The sequence below is a fragment of the Spermophilus citellus genome (assembly GCF_964194105.1).
Source record: "Spermophilus citellus genome assembly, chromosome: 10".
In the NCBI taxonomy this organism is placed as follows: Eukaryota; Metazoa; Chordata; class Mammalia; order Rodentia; family Sciuridae; genus Spermophilus; species Spermophilus citellus.
Genome location: NC_138197.1, coordinates 99190444 through 99212428, shown reverse-complemented (window position 1 = coordinate 99212428; position 21985 = coordinate 99190444). Strand labels below are relative to the sequence as shown.

Below are 21985 nucleotides of genomic sequence, written 5' to 3'. Positions count from 1 at the left end.
AATCCCTGTTCCTCCGGAGGCTGAAGCAGGAGGATTGCAAATTTGAGGCCCAGCTTGGTCAACTTTGCTAGGAGCCACAAGCAAATAATATGATGCATGGCACTTTCCGTTGTAAGGTGACGGTTGTAAGGTGACGCCAGCTAGCCATTGAGATGATATGATTATGTTAAGATTTACATTCATATGGAAATTGGACTCCTGCTGTTCACCTTGGCCTGTTACGGGACTCCTGGAGAGTTCCCATTGGTTGGGGAAGGATAGTAGGAGGGAATTCGGGGGGGGGGGGGGGGGGGGCCCTGGTTCGGGTAGACGCGCCCGTGGGTAGACCGGTTTTTGGCTTGCCGGCGCATACGGAGTATTGGCGGCTTTTCAAAAATAAAGTTTTGTTCCTGCTTGAGTGGCTCATGATTCTGTGCCCAGCCAGACTGAGGCACAACTTAGCCAGAACCTGTCTGAAAATAAAATTTAAAGGGCTTGGGGTATAGTTCAGTGACAGAGTGCTTGCCTAGCATATTTAGGGGGCTCTGGATTGAATCCTCAGTGCAACGAGAGAGAGAGAGAGAGAGAGAGAGAGAGAGAGAGAGAGAGAGAGAGAGAGAGAGAGAGAGGAAGAGAGTCTTCCTTAGACGTTGCCACTAATAGAACAGGAAGTGAGGACTCACAGATGAAGGGATGGGGAAAAGAAGATATGAATATCAAAGACCATATGCCAGGCATTTTATATTAAAATCTCATTAAACTATCATTTATTGCCTCACAATAACTGCATAAAGTCAATACTACCACATCACAGCCTCAGGTTTCTTTAACTTTCAGATCTATACTCATATTCTCCAACTGATCTCTATAGGGATTAAAAAAATTTATATATAATCCCTTAGTGGTCAGGATTGAGGGATCTCATTTGGATTGAAAGAGAATAACAGGAAAATGCCACCTTATTATTAGTCCCTTTTCAAATAATTTGCTCCTCAGTGTTCTTTTACCTTTTTCTTTTGTGCATTTATTAAATTCATTGATACCATTTGCTTGTAATAGATAAGACAATATCCACCATTATTTACAAAGTGCTGCTAAGGTATGTTACTGTATTCATTAATGTACCCTTTTTTTCTGTCTCCCAGGCTTTCTTGAGAATAACCTCGCCCTATAACTGTGGCACATCTCAAAACACTGATTCTTATTCCACCCACCTGTGCTTTACAGTGTCCAGGTTTCACCAATGGCACTGCTGCCTTATGGTATAAGCTTCTTCCATCTCTTCCCAGGCCACTCTAATAGCCTTCTTCCAAATTGGATTCCTGAATTTATCCTCCTTAGTCCATTATGATTAATATTACAATATATCATTTATAATAATTATTATAAAATGTGAATCAGTTCACATCATCCTTTTGCCAAACCATCTCCAATGGCTTTATTAATTTGGTTTAATTGTATTAAAATCTAACCCTATTAAAGAAATCTTATCTACCTCTCAAACTTTATTTCCTCTCCAGAAGGATGTTGAAGTTGGTACTTCCTGGCTTGTGAGAACTTTCTATTCAATATTCAAGAACTTTGCAAATCAGTGATATCATGTTGCTAGCTTTGCTATGACACAAGTATTTACACCTCAGAAAATGCTACAAGTTAGGGCTTTGTTGTTTTGTCTCTTGGTTTTGAAGAGCTGGTTGTTAATCATTTACCAGCACACCACTGTTACTATTGCTGTTTGCTTCAGTTACAGTGTTCCACAGACAACTTTTTCTTTCTGACTTTTTGACATGTAAGCTTGCTGCCTTCACTCTATGGTCCTTGCTTTTGCTGTTCCTGTCCTGATGCTCTTCCTTTGGATTTTCATGTGGCTGGCTTATTCTCCACAGTCAAGTCTCAGCCTTTCCTAAGAAGCTTTCCATGGCTATCTTAGTCAAAGGAGCACCATCTGTCACTCTAGTTTCTCTATAACATCAACATTATCCTTGAAACTTAGAACAGTGCCTTTGACGTCATGTGATTTTGCATTAGGTTGCAAGTCACAGAAAACCAAATGTCTTTTACAGATAAGAATCAGGCATTGGATAGCTTAGGGTTTGAATAGCATCTCAGTAATGGCATGAAAGGGTTAGGTCCCTTCCTTTGCCCTGTGTCACCATCCTTAGCACATAACATTCATCTTCATGATCACAGAATGGCTGTTTCACTTCTAGTCATTGTAAGGCCTTATAGCTGTCAAAAGGAAGGAAAGAAGCAAAACCAAAATTTGGAGGGCAGTTTGTTTATTTCGAAGTCATTCCTGGAAGCCATATCTGTGCTTATAATTTGGCCAAATTACAAGAGTTTGGAAAGAGAATTGTGTTCACTTTCCAGCTTTTATAGTAGAAAGCAAGGGATAAAAGGTTTTGGATAGCTTCAGGGTTGATAATTCATAATGTTTGCCATAGTGCTCAATAAATTTTTGCAGCATGACTAGATAATAACTTTAAATGACCCAACTCCACCTCCATTCAAGTTCCAGCTTCAGGTGAGTCACGGGTCAAATTCCATATCTTAAAGGTCAATTAAGTTAATCAATGCTTATCATTAAAGAATGAGAAAATGATAACTGAATTACTCCAGATCACTGGAAGCTTACTCCACTTAATTTCCTAAATTCCAGTTGTTATTTTGTTGTTTTTGTTGTTTTGTTTTTATAACATTCCTCCTATTTTGAAGGAAATATTTCCAGAATTTCCAGTTTCCTTACCAGGCAATTGATGATGAGTTGATCATGTTTCATTGTGTTTTTACTATGAAAAAACAGTGACTATAGAGTAACATAATCTACAATGACTATAGAGTAACATAATCTAAGACCTTGGGTAGTGTATTATGACTGTCAAAGCTCACAATGGTCCAAGTTGCTATATTTAAAAATTTATCAGACCTTGATTGTTTTATTTCAAATCCATTTTAAGTAAATTGGAGAAATAAATCAGGTTAGAGAAGCAAAATAAGAACATGTGCACTGGAGTCAAATACAGCTGGTTTTGAATCTTGGATCCACCATTGCTTTTGTTTTTCTTCAGTTATATGGTAGAAATAACAATTATTCCTTTATATACTGGTGAGGGTTTTTACAAGATAAACTAAGTAAGTGAAGTAAGCAGTGGATAGGTGGTGGCTATGAGCTGCCTTTGTTCTGCATCACAGAGTGAGTGCATTTGTGTCAGACTTCCATGACTTCTGTAAGATCAGATTTAAAGACTATACCTCACCCTCTTTTGAAGTGTCGATCTTTTAGATAAGTTGTCCAGAGGTAAATTTTTTATGTTAACTAAAATTTGAGAACCTCAAGGAAGTATTTGTTGGTCAGATTAGCTTGATCTCTACTAGCAACCTTAGAGAAGAAGTTCTGGAAATGATTTTAACTATAATATCCTTTTGTATTCCATTGGTTCCAGGACAACTCCTGCTCCCTACAACCCACTACAAATACCAAAGATTGTAGATGTTCAAATCTCATAGAGAATGGAAGGAATAGTGTTTTCAAATAACCTAAGCACATCTTTCTGTACACTTTAAATCATATCTAGATTGCTTATAATAACTAATACAAAGTAAATGTTATATAAGTAATTGTTAGACTGTATTGTCTTTGGAATAGTGACAAAAAGTTTATAAATGTTCTGTACCTATACAGTCATCATAGGCCATGTTTTTGATTCATGGTTGATTGAATCTGCAGATGCAGAACCTGCAGATATAAGTAGCTGACTGCACATGGATTACTAATTCATATCTCAAATGTAGTCCAGGTTCTACAGCCACATTGCTAGATTGAAATCTCAACTCTCCTACTGACTAGCTCTTTCCTAAGAGAAATCATTTTAATTCTGTGGATCTCAATTTCCTCCTCTAGATAATTAGCATAATAATAAACCTAACCTCATAGTGCTAGTCAGAGAGGCAGAATGTTTTTAACAGTGACATAATAAACACTATATGCAATGGAAAGTCGCATTTATTAAAATTCCCAGACTCCGTATAAGTGATTCTCAACATGACTACTCATTATATCCTTGAGACATTCTGAAGAACTTGATGCCCAGGTCACACACCAATCAATAAAAGCAAAATACATGTGAGTAGAATCCAGCAATCTGTTTTTCAGTCCCAAGTAATTCCAATGGGCAGAAAGGCTAAGAACCACTCTACTCCATCCAAAAGCTCTACAGGTGATCCTGTCAATCAATCAATAGTACCTGAGATGGATATACTGGTAAATGAATCAGGATTAATCTTTATTGAAAAAGGAAAAATTAAGAGTTCAATCTATGACCAAGAAAGCCTGCAGAGCACAAAGCTATTATAAAAGTACTGAACATTTGAAGAGAAGGCTGCTAAAGGTAAAATTGTGATAGAAATGAAAATAACAGGCACAGGGTTTGAGATGCCAAACTCAAATTTCCTACTTGTTAGTGAGTTAAACTCTCTGTAATTCTGAGTTTTATCATTTGCAAAATGTGGATATTTGCCACCACGTGTAGTTATCATAAGGAAAAAATAAGGTAAAAGAATGCAATACTCTTAGCTTAAGTAATGATTTCACATTTTTTTACAATGGCCCTTCCAAACCTAATGTTGAAACTTGATTGTTATTCATATTAATATAACAAGTGGAAACTTTAAAAAGTGATTAGGTCATGGGACCACCCTCATGAATGGCCCTATGCTGTTATTGAGGGAGTGGTTTATTTCTACAGGAATGGCTTTGTTATAAAGTTAGCTCTGTCTCACATGTGTGTGTATTTGCTTTCCCTTCCACCAAGTTATGATGCAGCTCAAAGGCCAAATGTCAACACCATGCTCTTGCATTTCCTACATTTTAGAACCTTGATGAATTTCTTTTCTCTATAATTTACTTATTCTGAGGTTACAGCAACAGAAAACAGACTAACCTGGCAAATTGTTACCAAGAAGTAACTTGGTATAATAGATACCTGAAAATATGGGAACATTTTTGGAATTGGGTAATGGGCAGAAACTGGAAGAGTTTGGATGAATAGGTTAACAAAAGCCTGCATTGCCGTGAACAGAGAATTAACGATTATTCTAGTGAGAATGCAGAAAAGAAGACTAGGAGAAGTTTGGCCACTTATATGGTCATTTATCAGAATCCTGATAGAAATACAGACAGTAAAGGCCATTCTGATGCAACCTTGGGTGGAAATAAGAAATAAGTATTGGAAACTGGAGTAAAGGCCATCCTTGTTATACAGTTACAAAGAACGTGGTGAAATTATGCCCATATCCTAGGGATTTATGAAACATAAAACTTAAGAGTGGTGAACTAAGATATCCAGCAAGTAAAAAAAAAAATCTAAGCAGCAAACATTCAGGCTATTTATGCATGTCTACTTTTAACTTCCATACAGTGAGATGTGATAACAAAGAAATGACTTAAAGATGGAATTTATAATTTAAAAAGAATCAGAATGAAAAGATTTGGAAAATTCAAAGTTTGACCATGCAAAGAGAGAAAAATCATGTTTGGGAAAGAATATGAAAGGTGTGGCCAAGAAACTGTTTGCAAAAGAGATTAATATGGATTGAAGGGATGCAGGTACCATTTATCTACACAGCTAGACCAAGTCAAGGATGGCATTCCAGAGATCTTCAAAGCTCTCTCTCCCAACACAGGCCCAGAATTTGAGGACAGTGGAATGGTGTCAGGCGACAAACAGGGTACTGATTTCCATTGATTTTCTTCCTTGTGTTGCCTTGGGTCTTTGCTACCTGCATCCTGGCTCAGGGCTTCCCAGCCACCCTAGCTGCAACACAAACAGGTCTAGCTCAATCCACAACTCTGAAAAATACAAGCAGTAAGGCTTGGAAGCATCCACACAGTGTTAAGTCTGCATGTATGCAGAATGAGAGAGTAGTGGAGGCATGACTTCTTTCAATTAAATTTCAAAGTATGTTGCATACTACCCGCATGCCCAGGCAGAGACTTGTCACAAAAGCAGAGTTATTACAGTAGCGTTCTGACTAGGGCAATACTTAGCAGAGATGTGACAGTGGGGTCCCCCCCCCCCCGCCACAAAATCCCAGGACCCACAGCATCACCAGCTTGTGAAATCAGACTGTGACAGCTGCAGCCACAAGACTTCAACTGTGGCAACCCAGAGTCAAAGGAAACTATCCTCCAGCTTTAAGACTTAAATATAGTTTTCTCTATTATGTTTTCATCTGACTTGGGACTAGTTATTTATCTTTTCTTGGCTATTTCTACCTTTTGGAATAGAGTCCATCCTATGCCTATCCCATGATGGTATTCTGGAAGTAGACAACTTGTTTTGATTTTATGGGCTCATGGCTGGAGGGAGTTTGCCTCAGGATGAATCACGCTTTGAATCTCACCTGCATCTGATTCAGATAAGATTTGGGACTTTGAATTTTTGTATTTGTGCTGGAATGAGTTAAGATTTTCAAAAGTATTGTTATGGAATCAATGTATTTTATGTATAAGAAGAACATGAGTTTTAGGGGCCAGGACCAAATGCTGTGTTTTAAATGGTCACTCCAAAATTCATGCTGAAATTTAACTGCCATTGTGACAGTACTAAGAGGTGGGGCATTTTAGAGGAGATGAAGTCGTGAAGGTTCCATGCTCAGGAATGGATTAATTACAGCATTTTCCATTGTGGAGGGAGTGAGTGAGTTATTGTAGAGTAGCTAGCTGTCTTGCTCTCTTGTCATGTGATGCCCTCTGTCATGTTATGATGCAGCCAGAAGTCCCTCCAGGAATACAGCCCTTCAATCTTGGACTCTCTAGGCTCTGAAACTGAGAGAAATATATCTTTTTATTATAAACTACCCAGTCTGTGACATTTTGATATAGCAATAGGAAATGGACAAATACACCCCCTATATCACAGATGTTTAATAAAAGTTTACCGTTATTGCTTTTAGAGGTAGGGGGTGAATTGAATCAGAGGTATGGAGGAGACTGGGAGGACAAGTGTGATACCCAAGTATTTTACTCATGTAATGGGATGAAGATGTTAATTGGAGAGTTAAGGTAAGGTGAAGAATAGGCTTCAGAGGGAAAAAATCCCATGGTCTTCATGTGCTTATTATATTTGTTTGCCAGTCTCCCGAGTTTTACCTAATATTCATCCTTATCTGAGCTAGGCTAGTAAACCCCAAACTACTATGTTAGCAACCAAACTTGTCAGAAGGGTTTTACAAAATAAGCATAAGGGGGTTCTGAAGAAGAACCCTCCCTCGGGGGGGGGGGGGTCTCTTACAAATAAACCATACACCCTGTATTGTAGTTGTTTAAGTATTGTGGTGACACAAAAGCTGCTTCTTCTTCCTTCCAGATCCTGGTCATAAAGCTTTCTGGTACAGAGCTAAAGGGAATCCACATTCTGTTTAAAACCCCAATCTCATATCCATTTATCACTCACCATCTTTTTGTTCCCAGCTCCACCCAGGCCTGGCCTAGAGGGCCCTGACCTCTTCCATGTTTGATTCTGAGATTTCATTTGTCTTTTTTGTGCACATCGGGGGAATTCTAGGATTGAACCCAGCAGTGCCACATCCCCAGCACTTTTATATTTTGAGACAGGGCCTCACTAAGTTGCTGGGGGCCTCACTAAATTGCTGAGGATGGTCTAGAGCTTTCCATCTTCCTGCCTCAGACTCCTGAGTTGCTGGGATTACAGGTGTGCACCACTGTGCCTAGCCTTCCTATGTTTCCTTGACCTCACACTGCTAGCCTCCCTTGGGTGGGTACCAATAAAAGAGTTTCAATCTACAGGCTGCTGCTATCTAGTTCTCTCCTTCTGCTCAGAGGAACATAGAGGGCATGCAGGTCACCCAGGACAATTTCCTATGCAATCAGGAAAGACAAGCTAGTCTCCCTTCTTTCAGGCATGCCCATTCACTACAAGTAGTTCTGTCAGAACCCTCCTCACTTAGTTGTTGGAATGGAAGTAAACACTTAGTACTCTATTTGAAATTAATGACAGTACTCCTTAAATGCTATCTCATCTCCCAGCTGCCTTTTATAAGGACTAAAAAAAACCCAGGGTATACTATAGCAAAATCAGCTCAGCTTTAATGTCTTAATGGAAGTGTATCTGGTGACTCTTTTAAGAGCAATGTTTTTCTCAGCCTTGGATGGCCACAGGAATCATCTGGAAGCTTAGAAAGAAAACCTAAGGAGTGGATACCACAATTTGAGGTTTCAGTTTAATTGGCTTGGGGTAATGCACTACTTAAAAAATGTCTCAGGTGAATTCACTGATTGGTCTTTGGTAAGAACCATTTTTTTTCAAATGGAGTAGTACCCAATCTCCATCACTTTCATCTGTGCGATTTTATCAATAATTCTTAGACTTCTGGAAAAATTCCATTCAGTATTCTTTCACATATCACATCAAAGAATAATGAAGGGCAGGAGTTCCAGGAGTACTGGTGATGAAAGAAACCTAAAAGATCATTTTGTTCATTTTTTTTTTCCTTTGGGGTCTGTGAACTAACAATTACAGAATCACTTCAAGCATTAGTTTAAAAAGAAGATACCTAGGCCTTATTCTCACTCCTCCTAAATTGACATCTCTCAAATGGAGAGAAGGGTTAGGAGGGTTAGTTAGCTTTCCCAAGTGATCTTTAGGCACGCTACTCACGTTTTTTTTTTTTTTAATTTTTTTAAAGCCAGAGAGAGAGAGAGAGAATTTTTTAATATTTATTTTTTAGTTATCGGCGGACACAACATCTTTGTATGTGGTGCTCAGGATCGAACCTGGGCCACAAGCATGCCAGGCCAGCGCACTACCGCTTGAGCCACATCCCCAGCCCGCTACTCACGTTTTAGAACCATAAATCTGTAGCAAAGTTTCTGAATCCTGGCTGTACATTAGAATAACATATGAGTTTTTAAAAAACCCCAAATCCCATGCTGGCTTAGAGCAGTGGTCTCAATCTCAGTTGAACTTTAGCCCCATTCCCAGTTCCCACCCTGTGCCAGTCACATTGGAGTCTCTGGGGTGGGCCTGAACAAGGAAGCTGTGTGTTTTAAAGCTCCCTAGGTAATTCCAAAATGCAGCAAAGGTTGAAAACCATTCTTCTGGAAATTCTAGGTTAATTATTTGGGGATGGGTCTCAGGAATTGACAAATGCACCCCAGGTAATTTCAATGCATAGCATTAGCTGAGAACTATCATCATTGGTATCCTTCAGCCTACAGGTTCTGGCTTACCTCCTTCTCTCACATGATGCCCAAGCAAATCTTGACCAAGGCTGATACTAATGTGTGGAGATATAGATTCATGAGGAGTTATGGTTTATGCATACATAGACCTCTAATGCCTTCCTGAGCCAGTCTCATTAATTAATCTACCATTAACCAAACAAATGCACATTAAACATTTAATTATGTGCCAGGTGCTCTGCAATGAATGAGATAATGACAAATAAGACATTGTTCCTGACACCTCAATAAGCTTATAGATTCATGGGTATGAAGGAGGGAGTCAGATAGGCAAATAGAGGTGCAACAGGAAGTAATAATTATTACAATGGACAAGTAAACAAATAACTTGGGAACACAGTAATGATAGCAACTCAATCTGCCTTGAAGAGTCAGTGAAGATAGGCTTGAAGAAATGCTATTTAAGCTAAGTCATTCCTACATAGACTAAAATACCCTCCATGATGCAATTTCCATCTCCTTCATCTCTTGCTACTCTCCCTGGCTTCAGGTTCAATCACACTGAATTTCTTCCTATTCTTTGAATGTCTTTTAACAAGCCTTCAGTATTTGTTTATCCCCTTTGCTTAGAACATTCTTTGCCCTTTCCCCACTTTTACCTACTATCTAGGATTTTGCTTAGCTATTAGTTTCACGAAGAAGTTCTCTCTGACTTCCTGAATGATGATGTGTGCCTTTGTCATATATCCATGGACCACCCAGCAGTGCTTTGTTTGTAACATGAAAATCTTTATTGCACATCAGTGACTTTGAAGCCTGGGTACTCCATGAAATCAAGAGAAAGAGCTGTCTCTTCTACCACTGTGTGTCCTGTGCTGTGCACAGGACCCAAAACTACTAAATGAATGAAGACATACATGAATGATGGGATGAATTGCATTCCATGAACAGAGGGCAATATGTGCCAAACCATAGAGGCATGACATTCTGTGGCATGTTCTAGGAACAGCAAAATTTTTGGACGGTCATAGTGCAGAATAGGCAGGAGGAGGTATACAGAGCTGAGTCAGAAGAGGTAGGCTGCTGAGGGCCCCCTATAAAACCCTGTGATCCGAACTTTATTCTGTAGCAGGTGGGATTGTATGAGGTTTTATGTACAGGCGAATAATATTTAGGTTTATCATTCAGGACAGTTACTTTAGAAGCAGCATAGAGGATGAACTGAAAAAAAAAAGGATGAATTTAAAGGAGCTCAGTTAGGAGATGTGCCAGTACTACAATGAGAATGATAAAGGCTTTTCTGAATTAATGAAGGGGAAGAGCTCCATTCAAAAGGTATTTTTGAGGTAGAATCTACAGCACTTGCTGACAAACTGCACGTGGGGGTAAGTGTGAAAGATGATGTCATGGTCTAGTTTGGGAGACAGGCTGTTTGGGGATATCATTAATGGAAACAGAATATTGGAAGAGAAGAGATAATTTCAGGGAAAAAATAATGAGCTTAGTTGTAAACTACTGAGAGTTCTATGTGCCTATGGGGCATCTGAGTGAAGTGTTTTATGCAGTTAGAAATGCTTAAAAATCTCAGCTTGGTACCATATTGATTGTAGATGTGACCAGTGTTGTCCAATTGACTATGTTGTCTTCTATTTATGTACTAACAGACAAACTTTAGACACTGTCAGTTTCATATTGATTTCATGATTTGTGCTACTTTGGGCTACAATTGGCAATCAAAATAACTACTTCAGCAGGGGAGTCTCGATAAAGTCACTTTTTGCTTATTTTCTTCAATATATACATACAGCTATGTTAACCTCACCCAAATTCTGAAGTGGACAATATTTTTTTATTGGTGGCTGTGCTGATGTATTCCAGTCTTATTAGATCATGAGTTCTGTGGGTTCAGAAAGGAAATGTTGTTTGTTTTTAAGCTTGGTGCCAAGTATAATAGAAATGCAAATTACTGGATGGATGGATGGATGGATGGATGGATGGATGGATGGATGGATGGATTTATAATCTGACTGCTGGAATGTGTAATGCTTTATGGAACCAGTCACCTAGAAATTGAAAATATCATGTCCTACTACTTAAAAACCTAAGTGATATTTTAGTGAGATGTTGTTGTCCATAGAAACAGGGTGGAAGAGATCACTATAATTATTTTTGAATAGTCTTTTGTTATATAATTTTCTCTTGAAAATAATAAATAATATAGGGATTTTAGATTTTAAAGCAACTAAAGACTATATGTATTTTGAAACATTAACCTGTGATATAAACATTGAAAACTATTATGCTTTGTACCATTGAAGTTGATAGATGGGTACATGATCAAAGGTTTGTTTTAGGGAAATAAACTTGTGGGCCATATGAAGAAGCTGGAGGAGAAGAAATCATTCTAGTTGAACTGAGAAGAGATAATAAGGACCTGGAATAATGCAGTGGTGGTGAAGTGGAGAGTCCATTAATTTATTTATTCCTCGAATATTTATTCATAGTTTCATACCAGACTCTGGAGGATGCAATGGCAAACAAACTAGATCAAGTTCCTTCATTAAACGAGTTCATAGATAAGTGAAGGTGAATGCACATCAATCAAATGATCATACTAATAAGTGTAACATTGCAATTGCAATTAAAGTATTGTATGGAGAGTCAGACTGAGAAAAAAAACATCTCATAGATGCAATTGACCATAGATGGTTATTGGTGTATCAGATTAAGTAATAGACATTTTTCCTGCACTTTCTTCTTTTTCAAACTGATTTGTCTGACAAAAGTAACATACATGAAATGCCATCCTAGAAGATATAATAAGTAACAAATTATCTGGAACAGATTAAATTGAATTTTTACCAAAAAATAAAACAATAATCTCTGAGTTACAAGTTCTGATTTTGCAATTAATTTTATGTGGTTTTCAATTGGAATAATGTCACAATTCAATTGAAATAATGGTACTTTGCTGATGAGATACAGTTTATTCTAGGTCTCTCCATTTTTATTTATGTATTTATTTTTTCACCCAGATGTTGCAAGAGCAATTGAATTACTGGAAAAACTACAGGAATCTGGAGAAGTACCAGTACACAAGCTACAGTCTCTCAAAAAAGTGCTTCAGAGTGAGTTTTGTACAGCAATCCGAGAGGTAGGACACTAAGATTTTAATAACTATATTCAGCCATATGTCTTCTAAATAGAAAACATGGTTTTTCCACACACTTGGTTGAAATTGTTAAGATTAGAACTACATCTTTACTGCCTGTTTTTAGATCCTTGGACAGATGATAAAATATAATTTAGTCTGCTAAATTCTTAAATTAGATCCATCCAGGATTTATACATTTATCTAAAACCAAATGTTGATCTTCTGGTACCAGAGAAGGGTCTGCTGCAGTAGATAAGTGTTCCATGTAGGCTAAACTACTCAGCACTCAAGTGAAGCCACCAGAAATTCAGGTAGAAACAGTCACAGTTAATGAGAGCTGAAATTTTCTTAAGAGAACACTCTTTCATAGGTAAATCTGATAGAGTAAACTCCTATTGACTAAAGTTTTAGTTACCCAAATATTACTGTCTAGTACAATAATGGAAAATATCCAAACAGGCTGGTATGCCTCCATAGTAAACCTTTGTAATGTTTTCCTGGCTACTAACAGTTTCAAGAAGAGTGAGGTGAAACAAATGTGCTGAAATGTCTATTTGAATTTTGTATTGACTCATAGTAGAATTGACTACTAAACTGATGTATTCAATTGGTCATAAGAAAAAAAAAACCCTTGAAATATGTCAGTTGTATTTTTTCATTCAGCAACTCCTTGGCCATTAAGAACTAAATGATATTTCATTAATCAGAACTAAAAACCCATAAATCTGTCATATTTGACCTCCTAGAAGTTCCCAGTAATGAAATACTCATCATCCTCCCCAAAGCCATATGAACCCAGTGACTATTTAGAGAATTTGTTGTAGCATACAGCTTATGCCTTTCAAGGAATGGATGTATCAACTGTTCTTCTTCTTTGCAATTCTACTTGTGGTTAATGTACATTTTCAACAATTCTAGTTTATGAATACTCAGAGGATGCAAGACTCAGAGAGGCATATAAAACTCTACAGATTTAAACTGTAGCCTAGCCAATACAGTTAACATTTAGATGTTGCTGGAATTCAACTTATACTGTACTTATGTTCAATCTTTATCAGGTGAAGTTGTTCACTGTTTAATTTTTGTTAATACAGAACACAGCTTGAGTAAGCAACCAACCGTAATTAGATGTCTAATTTTTTAACCTTTGAATTGATCAAAGGCTGAAAGGAAGTTTCTCAAAGCATATGAATTCTCTGCCATTGGCTTTCCCTCAGTGGGAAAGGTATAAGATATCTAGAAATCCCATGGGTGGCCTCACTAACTCCTGTGATCACTGTGTAGACCAAAGCTAAATTCCCTTTACACTTCTTTCTTTCTTCACAGAGTGCCATTCCCCTGAGATCTGGCAACCAACTTTTCCTTTTTTAGAGACTCTATCATCTCTTCTGTGTCGTAGCATTCTGCTATCCACAGAACCAAAAGATAGGACATCATATACTTATTTGCTCACTGATTATATGGCTCGTGACCCAATTCAAAGTCTCTGCATTAGTGAAATTTGCATTCCAGTGGGAGAAAGTTGTGAAAAATAAGCATACAATTTTACAATACCAGAGAATTGAGACTCTGGAGAGACATAAACCAGGACAACAGGGTTGAGTTAAGTTTAGGGTGGTCAGAAACAAACAAACAAACAATACACTAATGGAAGTACAGGAGCAAATACAAAGGAGTACAGTGTTCTAGGCAGAGGAAACCTCAAGTACAAAACCCAGAGCAAAGAATGATCTTAATGCACGGAAGGAATACTCCAAAAGCCAGTATGTCTGGAATGGAAAATTCAAGGTAGGCTCCATAGGCAGCTGGAGAGCAGATCACGTAAGGTCTCTCGGGCCATAGTGAGAACATTGAACTTCATTTTAAGCATGACAGGAAGCCGTTGGAGAGTTTTGGCCTGACCTAAATTGTTTTTTGGAAAGGTCTCTCTTTCCACTATGAGAATACAGAACACAACCTTCAGTACAGTGTTAGACACAAGTGAAACCAGTAATAAAATAATGAGGTGATCAAGAGAGAGCAAGATGATAGCAGGTTGAACCAAGATGGCAGCATTACGAGTATTGGAAGTTTTCAGATTCTAGTATATTTTTGAGAGCAGATCAACAGAAATTATTAATATATAAGATCTGTAGCATATGGAAGGGTGAAAAGACTCAATTGATTCTCAGATTTGGGCTTGAACAATTGGTATAATAAGGCTGGGGATATAGCTCAGTTGGTAGAGTGCTTGCCTCACAAGCACAAGACCCTGGGATCAATCTCTAGCACCAAAAACAAAACAAACAAACAAACAACAAAAAAGCAAAGACAATTGGTATAATAAGATGGGACTCTTTGGAGGGGAGCCAGCTTTGGAGAAGTCCTTCCAAGAACTCTGTTCTCTATGTAGTAAATTGATGATGCCTTTCAGACATTAGAGATGTCTTGCAGTCCTCTAAGTCTGAAGTTTGGGGGAGAATCTAGGACTGGATTTGTAAATGTGGTATAGACATCTGTTGAAATCAGCACAGAGGCTTTTTTTCTTTTGGGAGTATGTTAATGAAAAAGAGAATGAGAGTACAAATGAAAGTAAATATGGGGACTTTATATAAACATTATATCTTACACAGCCTGCCTGTGGTATGGTAGGCATGTATACCATTAATAGTCCATGAAAGTTTGTAGCCAATCTATAGGCAATCTAGAAGTTCCAGAAGGAATAACACATGATATAATTTATCTGTCTTGTGTTTTGCAACTTTGAACCATTAAGATTAAATTTATGTTCACAATAATGTTCTTAGTAACAATTTTGGAATTTTAAAAGAAGCAGGTTATACAGAAGTTGTGAAAGGTCACTTCAGCTTGCCTGACAGTTCATCCCAGTTGCATGGAATTATTTGTTAAGTGTGGTGATGCCTTTGTTATTCTTATTGTGTTGCTTTATCTTTACTGTGGGAAATAGCAAAAATGACAACACATAAAATAATTCTAAATTATCTTCTTAATGTATCTAGTGAAAAGTCCTTTAATAACAATATGAAATATGAATATATATTGTGAGATAGGTGAACCAAATGCTAGTTAAGAAAAGTGCAGTTAGGAAGTACGACAAAGACTATCTAAAAATTAAATTGTACTGAGCCAAGAACACTTTCTCTCCTGGTCTCTGTTGTGCAAGTAAGAAACCTTTGAAGTTTGGTTTCCTATTCAAATAATGCTTGGAATTTTTGTGGTTCAAATTTTTTGACGTTTTCAGAAACACATGCTAGTTAATACTTTAAAGTGTTTTCTTAGTTGCATTCACTGGAGCAAAACCAGATACAGGACCATTCCTTAAAAAAAAATGTGTAACACAAGTTATGATAAAAAAATGAGGCACTGTAAGCTTTTGCCAAAGATTTTTTATTTCCTATGTAAATGCAACAGTAGTTATTATTATATGTTGAGGTAATCCCATATTTTGCTTAACATTTGGGTGAAACTACTGAATCAGCTCCTGGAATATGTGAAGCACTTATATAAAGAGAATAATTTGATGAAATTTTATGTTTTAAAATTTAAAATGCATGCTTAAAAAAAGATCAGAAGTTTCCTTAACTATTTTCTACAATCTGTAATCTGTAATAAAGACTGATAAAGTACGTTGAGATTACTGCCAAGGGAAAAATATATATACAACTAAGAAAGGCATTGCTCTATTAGTAAATAAGCTGCAATTGAATGACAGCCCATACACAGCTTTATTTGCACATGCAGATGGTGATCAGCAATTTTCTTCATTGTGTTTTATTGTGAAAGATCTTGACAGAACCCTTATAGAATTAAATTGCACTTACTCTGTGCAAGTAACCTCAAAGTTCATGACAGAGAAATGGGCTGACATGTGATGTTATTCTATAATGAGCTGCACTGGCTGTTAAGAGAATATTCATACAGTTTTCCAATGAGAAATGAAATATTTTTGTTATGGTACTGAGGTTTGGGTTGTGGCTCAGTGGAAAGCACTTGCCTTGAACATGTGAGGCTCTGGGTTTGATCCCCAGTACCACATACAAATAAATAAACAAAGATATTTTGTCCACTTTGATTCAAGTGGGTTATGAACTCCCATTTTTACCCCGTATACAGATTGCAGAATCACATCGGTTACACATCCATTGATTTACATATTGCCATACTAGTGTCTGTTGTATTCTGCTGCCTTTCCTATCCTCTACTATCCCGCCTCCCCTCCCCTCCCATCTTCTCTCTCTACCCCCTCTACTGTAATTCATTTCTCCCCCTTGTATTTTTTCCCTTTCCCATCACTTCCTCTTGTATGTAATTTTGTATAACCATGAGGGTCTCCTTCCATTTCCATGCAATTTCCCTTCTCTCTCCCTTTCCCTCCCACCTCTCATCCCTGTTTAATGTTAATCTTCTTCTCATGCTCTTCGTCCCTACTCTGTTCTTAGTTACTCTCCTTATATCAAAGAAGACATTTGGCATTTGTTTTTTAGGGATTGGCTAGCTTCACTTAGCATAATCTGCTCTAATGCCATCCATTTCCCTGCAAATTCTATGATTTTGTCATTTTTTAATGCAGAGTAATACTCCATTGTGTATAGATGCCACATTTTTTTTATCCATTCGTCATCAAGAACTATGTAATGTTTTGAACAACCAACAATAAAAATTTTAAAAAAAGATATTTTGTCTATGTATAACTAAAAAAAATATTTTAAAAAATGTTATACAGATGTTCTTAGTAAAGACCGTTTCTGTGACTTTAAGTGACTTCCTCATATTTTAGCTTTGCACTGTAATAATTAACTTAAATGGCCTAAACTTATAAATTTAGGGTTGAAATTGAATTATTATAAATATGGATTTTTGAATGAGTGAATTTTCTGAGATAATTGAGTGACAATACTTGGCATGGTGGTCAAGAGATGGGTGGTTTCCTGATACTTCATATTCTATGTACCTCAGAGAAGGAAATTGATAAACATATGAATGATCACATTTAAGAGGACATATAATTTCTGAAACAGAATACAAATAAATTCTTTTTGCAACGAAAATAATAAAAAAAACATAATTAGTAATCTAGTTATCATCCTTGTCTTCCAAACTTTGAGACATTGAAGCTTCCTGCTGTTCTGGGTGATAGGTCATTGACCTGGAGCATGATATACCACTGATGGTGGTCTTAGCGAGGACGAACTCCCATATTTATAACTGCCACATGTATGTTGAACCAAAAAATGTGCTACAAAATAAACATTATTTTCTTTGGCCAATCACCAGATGTTGTATGTTACTATTTTCTAATGTAATGTTCAAAAAAGAAAATAAACCATCTCCATATGGACTCTCATTCTGTAGTAGTACATAGGATTGTACAAAATGGTTCCAATTCTCCTCTACTTTTCTTCACATGTTGGATTCGTCCATCCTTTAAAACTAGACATGGTTATGACACCTGCTTTGCCAATAATATGAGCGGAAAATTTGTGTTTCAGCTCCTCACAGAAGCCTATGGGCAGTGCAAGATTTGCCATGTACCCTTCCTTTTGCTAGGAAAATTGTAATGTTTTATGTGATAAACTATCCATCAGCCTAGGCTTCAGAGTGAGAACATGAGAAATAGATGTTCTAGCCAACACTTTACCAACTTAGAGCCTTAGCAAAAATAAACCTTTGTTATTCTAAGCCCTCAAGATTTTAACATTCTTGTACCAAAGCAGGACCCAGGCCATCCTGACTGACACTATACAACATTCAAGCCAATTTTACCACAGAAAAAGGTTAAAAGCAGTATCTACCCTTTAATTTCCATGAAACAATGTTTTTAAACTATGGTTGTTTTTTTTTTTTTTTCCCCTAAACTTCAATGCATTTTTTTAAAGCTTTGTGAAATTAGTAACCAATGTAAGTACTGATGGGGGTTCACAGACGTTACATTTTTTAGAAACTTGAGTCGTGGATTTTATTTACTTCTTTATTTCCCATTTTTCTCCTATTCTCATTCATTTCTTCCTGGGACTGGAGCTCATTAACCCTCTGGCATCATGCCCCACACCCTCCCTAAGTTTCACACCATTTCTATGTAAATGGATTTTTTTCTTTATTATAGACTTACAGATATAATCAATATAAAGTAAATATGCAGAGTATATCAGTCCATTGTTCAAGTGCTCTCAGTTCTCAGTGAAATATTCCACCCAGAGGGATCTATAGAAGAGGAATTTTCATTACAGGACCTCCCAGCAGGGACATGTGGGAAAATTACCATGAGGCATCTTGTCAGACCAGAGAGAACAGAGAGTCATCTGTGCTGCAGTCATGTTGACTAAAGTTAGAACCCCACTTGGTTATTTATTTTTAACTTTTATGAAATTTAAGTTTTCACTTTAACATAATGGAGAAAATATTATCAGTTTTGCATTGTTCCTAGTACTTACAGTCATACATAAAAAGCACTGAGTATTGGAGATCATATATACACAGCACCTGGTACAGTATTAGATGGCTAATAATCATATAATCAACGAATACTATTATTATTTAAGAGTAGAGTCCCAGATTATCTCTAGGTATAGTGCTTTGGTAAATTGGGAAATGAATAACATGAAAAAAGTACTTGTGTCTATAAGCTGTATTGAAGGAAGTACACAAGACTAATGAATTCTTTACCCCTCATCAGTTATTTAAGCAAAATAAATTGAGCCATTGCATCTTAATTCCATATCCACTTGGGAAGCAGCATTACAATGTGAAGTTTTGTTCTCCATGTGGTTCTATACAGTGTTTTAAGGCACCCTGTGAACTAAAACATGGAAGGCAAACTAATCTCCTCTATGAGAGAGCCAAGGATTGTTTGAATAGAACATAGATTCACAATTACCCTGGAGGGCGGGGGTGGGGGGACAGGATAATTGGAGGAAGGGAGAAGTGGGGAGGAACAAGGAAGAAAGAAAAAGAGAGAGGGAAAGAGGAAGGAAGAAAGGAAAGGCAGGAAGTAGAGAAGAAAGAGGAGAGAGAGAAAGGGAAAGGAAGAAGGGAAGGAGACAGAGAGAGGAAGGCAGGCAGGCAGGCAGACTGGCTGATGCTGAATCATGGCTCACACAGTATAATGGAAAAGCACCGAAAAAAATTTCTAATGGATTCAGACAAACCTGGATTTACTTCCTTTGCTTGGTCACTTAACTATGAAATCTTGTGCAAATTACTTTACTGCCATGAATTTGGTTTTGTTTAATCTTCCTTTTTTTTAAAAAAAAAAGACAAATTAAGATAATAATGACTTTGAGGAGATTAAATCAAATGAGATAAAATAGTAAATATTTTGACAAATACAGTGCCAAGCTAAAGGGTAAGTAAAAATTTAGGGAATGCTTGCTATTCTGGTGAAAAGTTTGGTGGTTTTAGTGACAATGTTAAAATTTTAATATGCTTCAATAGAAATACTAAGATAACAATATAACAATAGCCCTATAGTGTTTTTTCTTTTTTTTTTTTTCCTTTCTTTTCTTTTCGGTCTTTTTTTTTTTTTTTTTTGTACTGGGGTTTAAACCCAGGGGTGCCCAGCCACTGAGCTACTAGTCCTTTTTATTTTTTTTATTTTGAGACAGAATCTCCCTAAATTGCTAAGGCTGTCTTTGAACTTGTGATCCTCCTGCTTTAGCACCCCATGTAGTCGGGATTCCAGTTGTGCACCACAATACCTGGTTAGTTTTGTAGTTCTTAATCATTTTTTTTAAATGCATAATTTTTAATACAGGCTCCACATTAAAAAAAAAAAGATCTTGACACACTGATGTGATTTCAGAATAAGACAACCAGCATAAAAAGAGACCTTGATCTTATCATATAATGACAAGTTAAGGACTTCGTGATATTTAGCCACATAAAGAGAAAAAACATGCATATCATGAGATTTGACATCTAATCTTTGACTGGATAAGAGGAAAGGGAAGTAACCATGTCAGACTACTAGATGGAAAGTAGAAGAATGCAGCCAACTAAAGGATAACTGGAAATATCCAACAGTGAGTTCATATGTAATATAGGAATTATCCACTAACAGCAAAGTTTAGATGGCTTATTTCAGACCACTTTAAAATGGAGGTTGTTTTTTACTTTAAATTGATGGAGTACAGTTTTATTTGTTGTATATTAATCAAATCAGACTACTTAGCATATCCATCACCTTGTGAATTTATCATATCTTTGTATTGAGAATATTCAAAAACTTCTTTTCTAGATATACGGAACACGCAAAATTATATTAACTATAGTCACTCTATAGAATACAGGAATTTATGTTTATTATCTAATTGAAATTCTCTACCCATTGATGACACTATCCCTCCCTCCCCTATTCTCTCCCTGGTATCAAGTAATCACTATTCTCTCCTCTTTTATGAAATCAATTTTTGTTTTTTTATTCAGCATATGAGTGAGGTTATGCAGTGTTTGTCTTTCTGTACCTGTTTTATTTCACTTTACATAATGTCCTCTAGGTTAATACATATTTTCCCAAATGATAGGATTTCATTCATTTTTATGACTGAATAGTATCCCAGTGTGTATATGTACCACATTTTCTTCATCGATTCATCCATTTCTGAGCATTTAGGTTGTAATTACAATCCTTGGCTATTGTGAATAGTGCTTCAATAAACATGGGAGTACAGATGTCTCTTTGTCCTTTCTAATGTCATTCTCTGTGGGTGTATTCCCAGTATGGGAATACTGAATTATATGCTATTGTATTTTTAATATTTTGAAGACCCTCCTTACCATTTTCCAGACTGTTTGTAGGAATTTACATTCCCATCAACACTATACAAAGGCTTCTTTTCCTCTATGTCTTCACTAGTATTTGTTATCATTTGTCATTTTGATAATAGCCATTCTAGCTGGAGTGAGGTGGTATCTCACCATGGTTTTAACTTGCAAATCCTTGATGATTACTGATATCGAGCATTTTTCATATACCTATTGGTCTTTTATATGCTGCCTTTTAAGAAATGTCTATTAAGCTCTTTTGCCCTTTTTTAAAGTTAATCTGGTATTTTTACTGATAAGATTCTTACATATTCAGAATTATTAGCTCTATGTCAGATGGATAGTTTGCAAATTCTTTTTCCCTTTCTTAGGTTGTCTAAAACAGGGATTTTAAAACTGAAGATCATGTATAGATGTCCTTGTAAATGAAGTAAGAACAAGTATGTGTGTGTGTGTGTGTAAAACTTTTATTTAGCTTTATTTTTGTTTTCTTCATTTTTTGTGCAAAAAAATGTTGTTTATGGCAAAATATATAATTTTGCTTTTTTAACGGTTTAATGTGCTTAACATTTTCCTTTATAGAATATGCACATAGAGTAGCAGAGGTTCCTTATGTAAAATCATCATCCTTGTATGATGACATCTAGGATAGCATTGCATTCATCAGAATTAACAAAAATGTATCCAACATTATGTTTATGCGTATCTTTTTCTGTTCACATTAAACTTAGCTTAAGTTGGCAAATGTCAAAGAAAAGAAAGCTGATGGCTCTTACATTTCCTTTGATTTTTATTTGCATTGCTAAATGTGGTGGGACACAAAAGCCAGACTGTTTCTTGTGTGATAAGTTTCCTGCCAATGTGCACATAGAGTCAAGAAAGCTTATTTC

General features: G+C 36.6%; 1 protein-coding gene across 2 annotated transcripts in view; it reads left to right on the top strand.

Moving 5' to 3' along the window:
* LIN7A (lin-7 homolog A, crumbs cell polarity complex component) overlaps positions 1-21985 on the top strand; it is a 135790-nt gene that overhangs the window by 33368 nt on the left and 80437 nt on the right. Inside the window, exon 2 of one of the 2 annotated variants that reach the window (XM_081311556.1) lies at positions 12217-12335. In XM_081311556.1, coding sequence (XP_081167682.1) covers positions 12217-12335 — 119 coding nt within the window. Of the gene's footprint in view, positions 1-12216; positions 12336-21985 lie in introns of those variants that run through there. The other variant, XM_081311557.1, reaches the window with a different exon arrangement.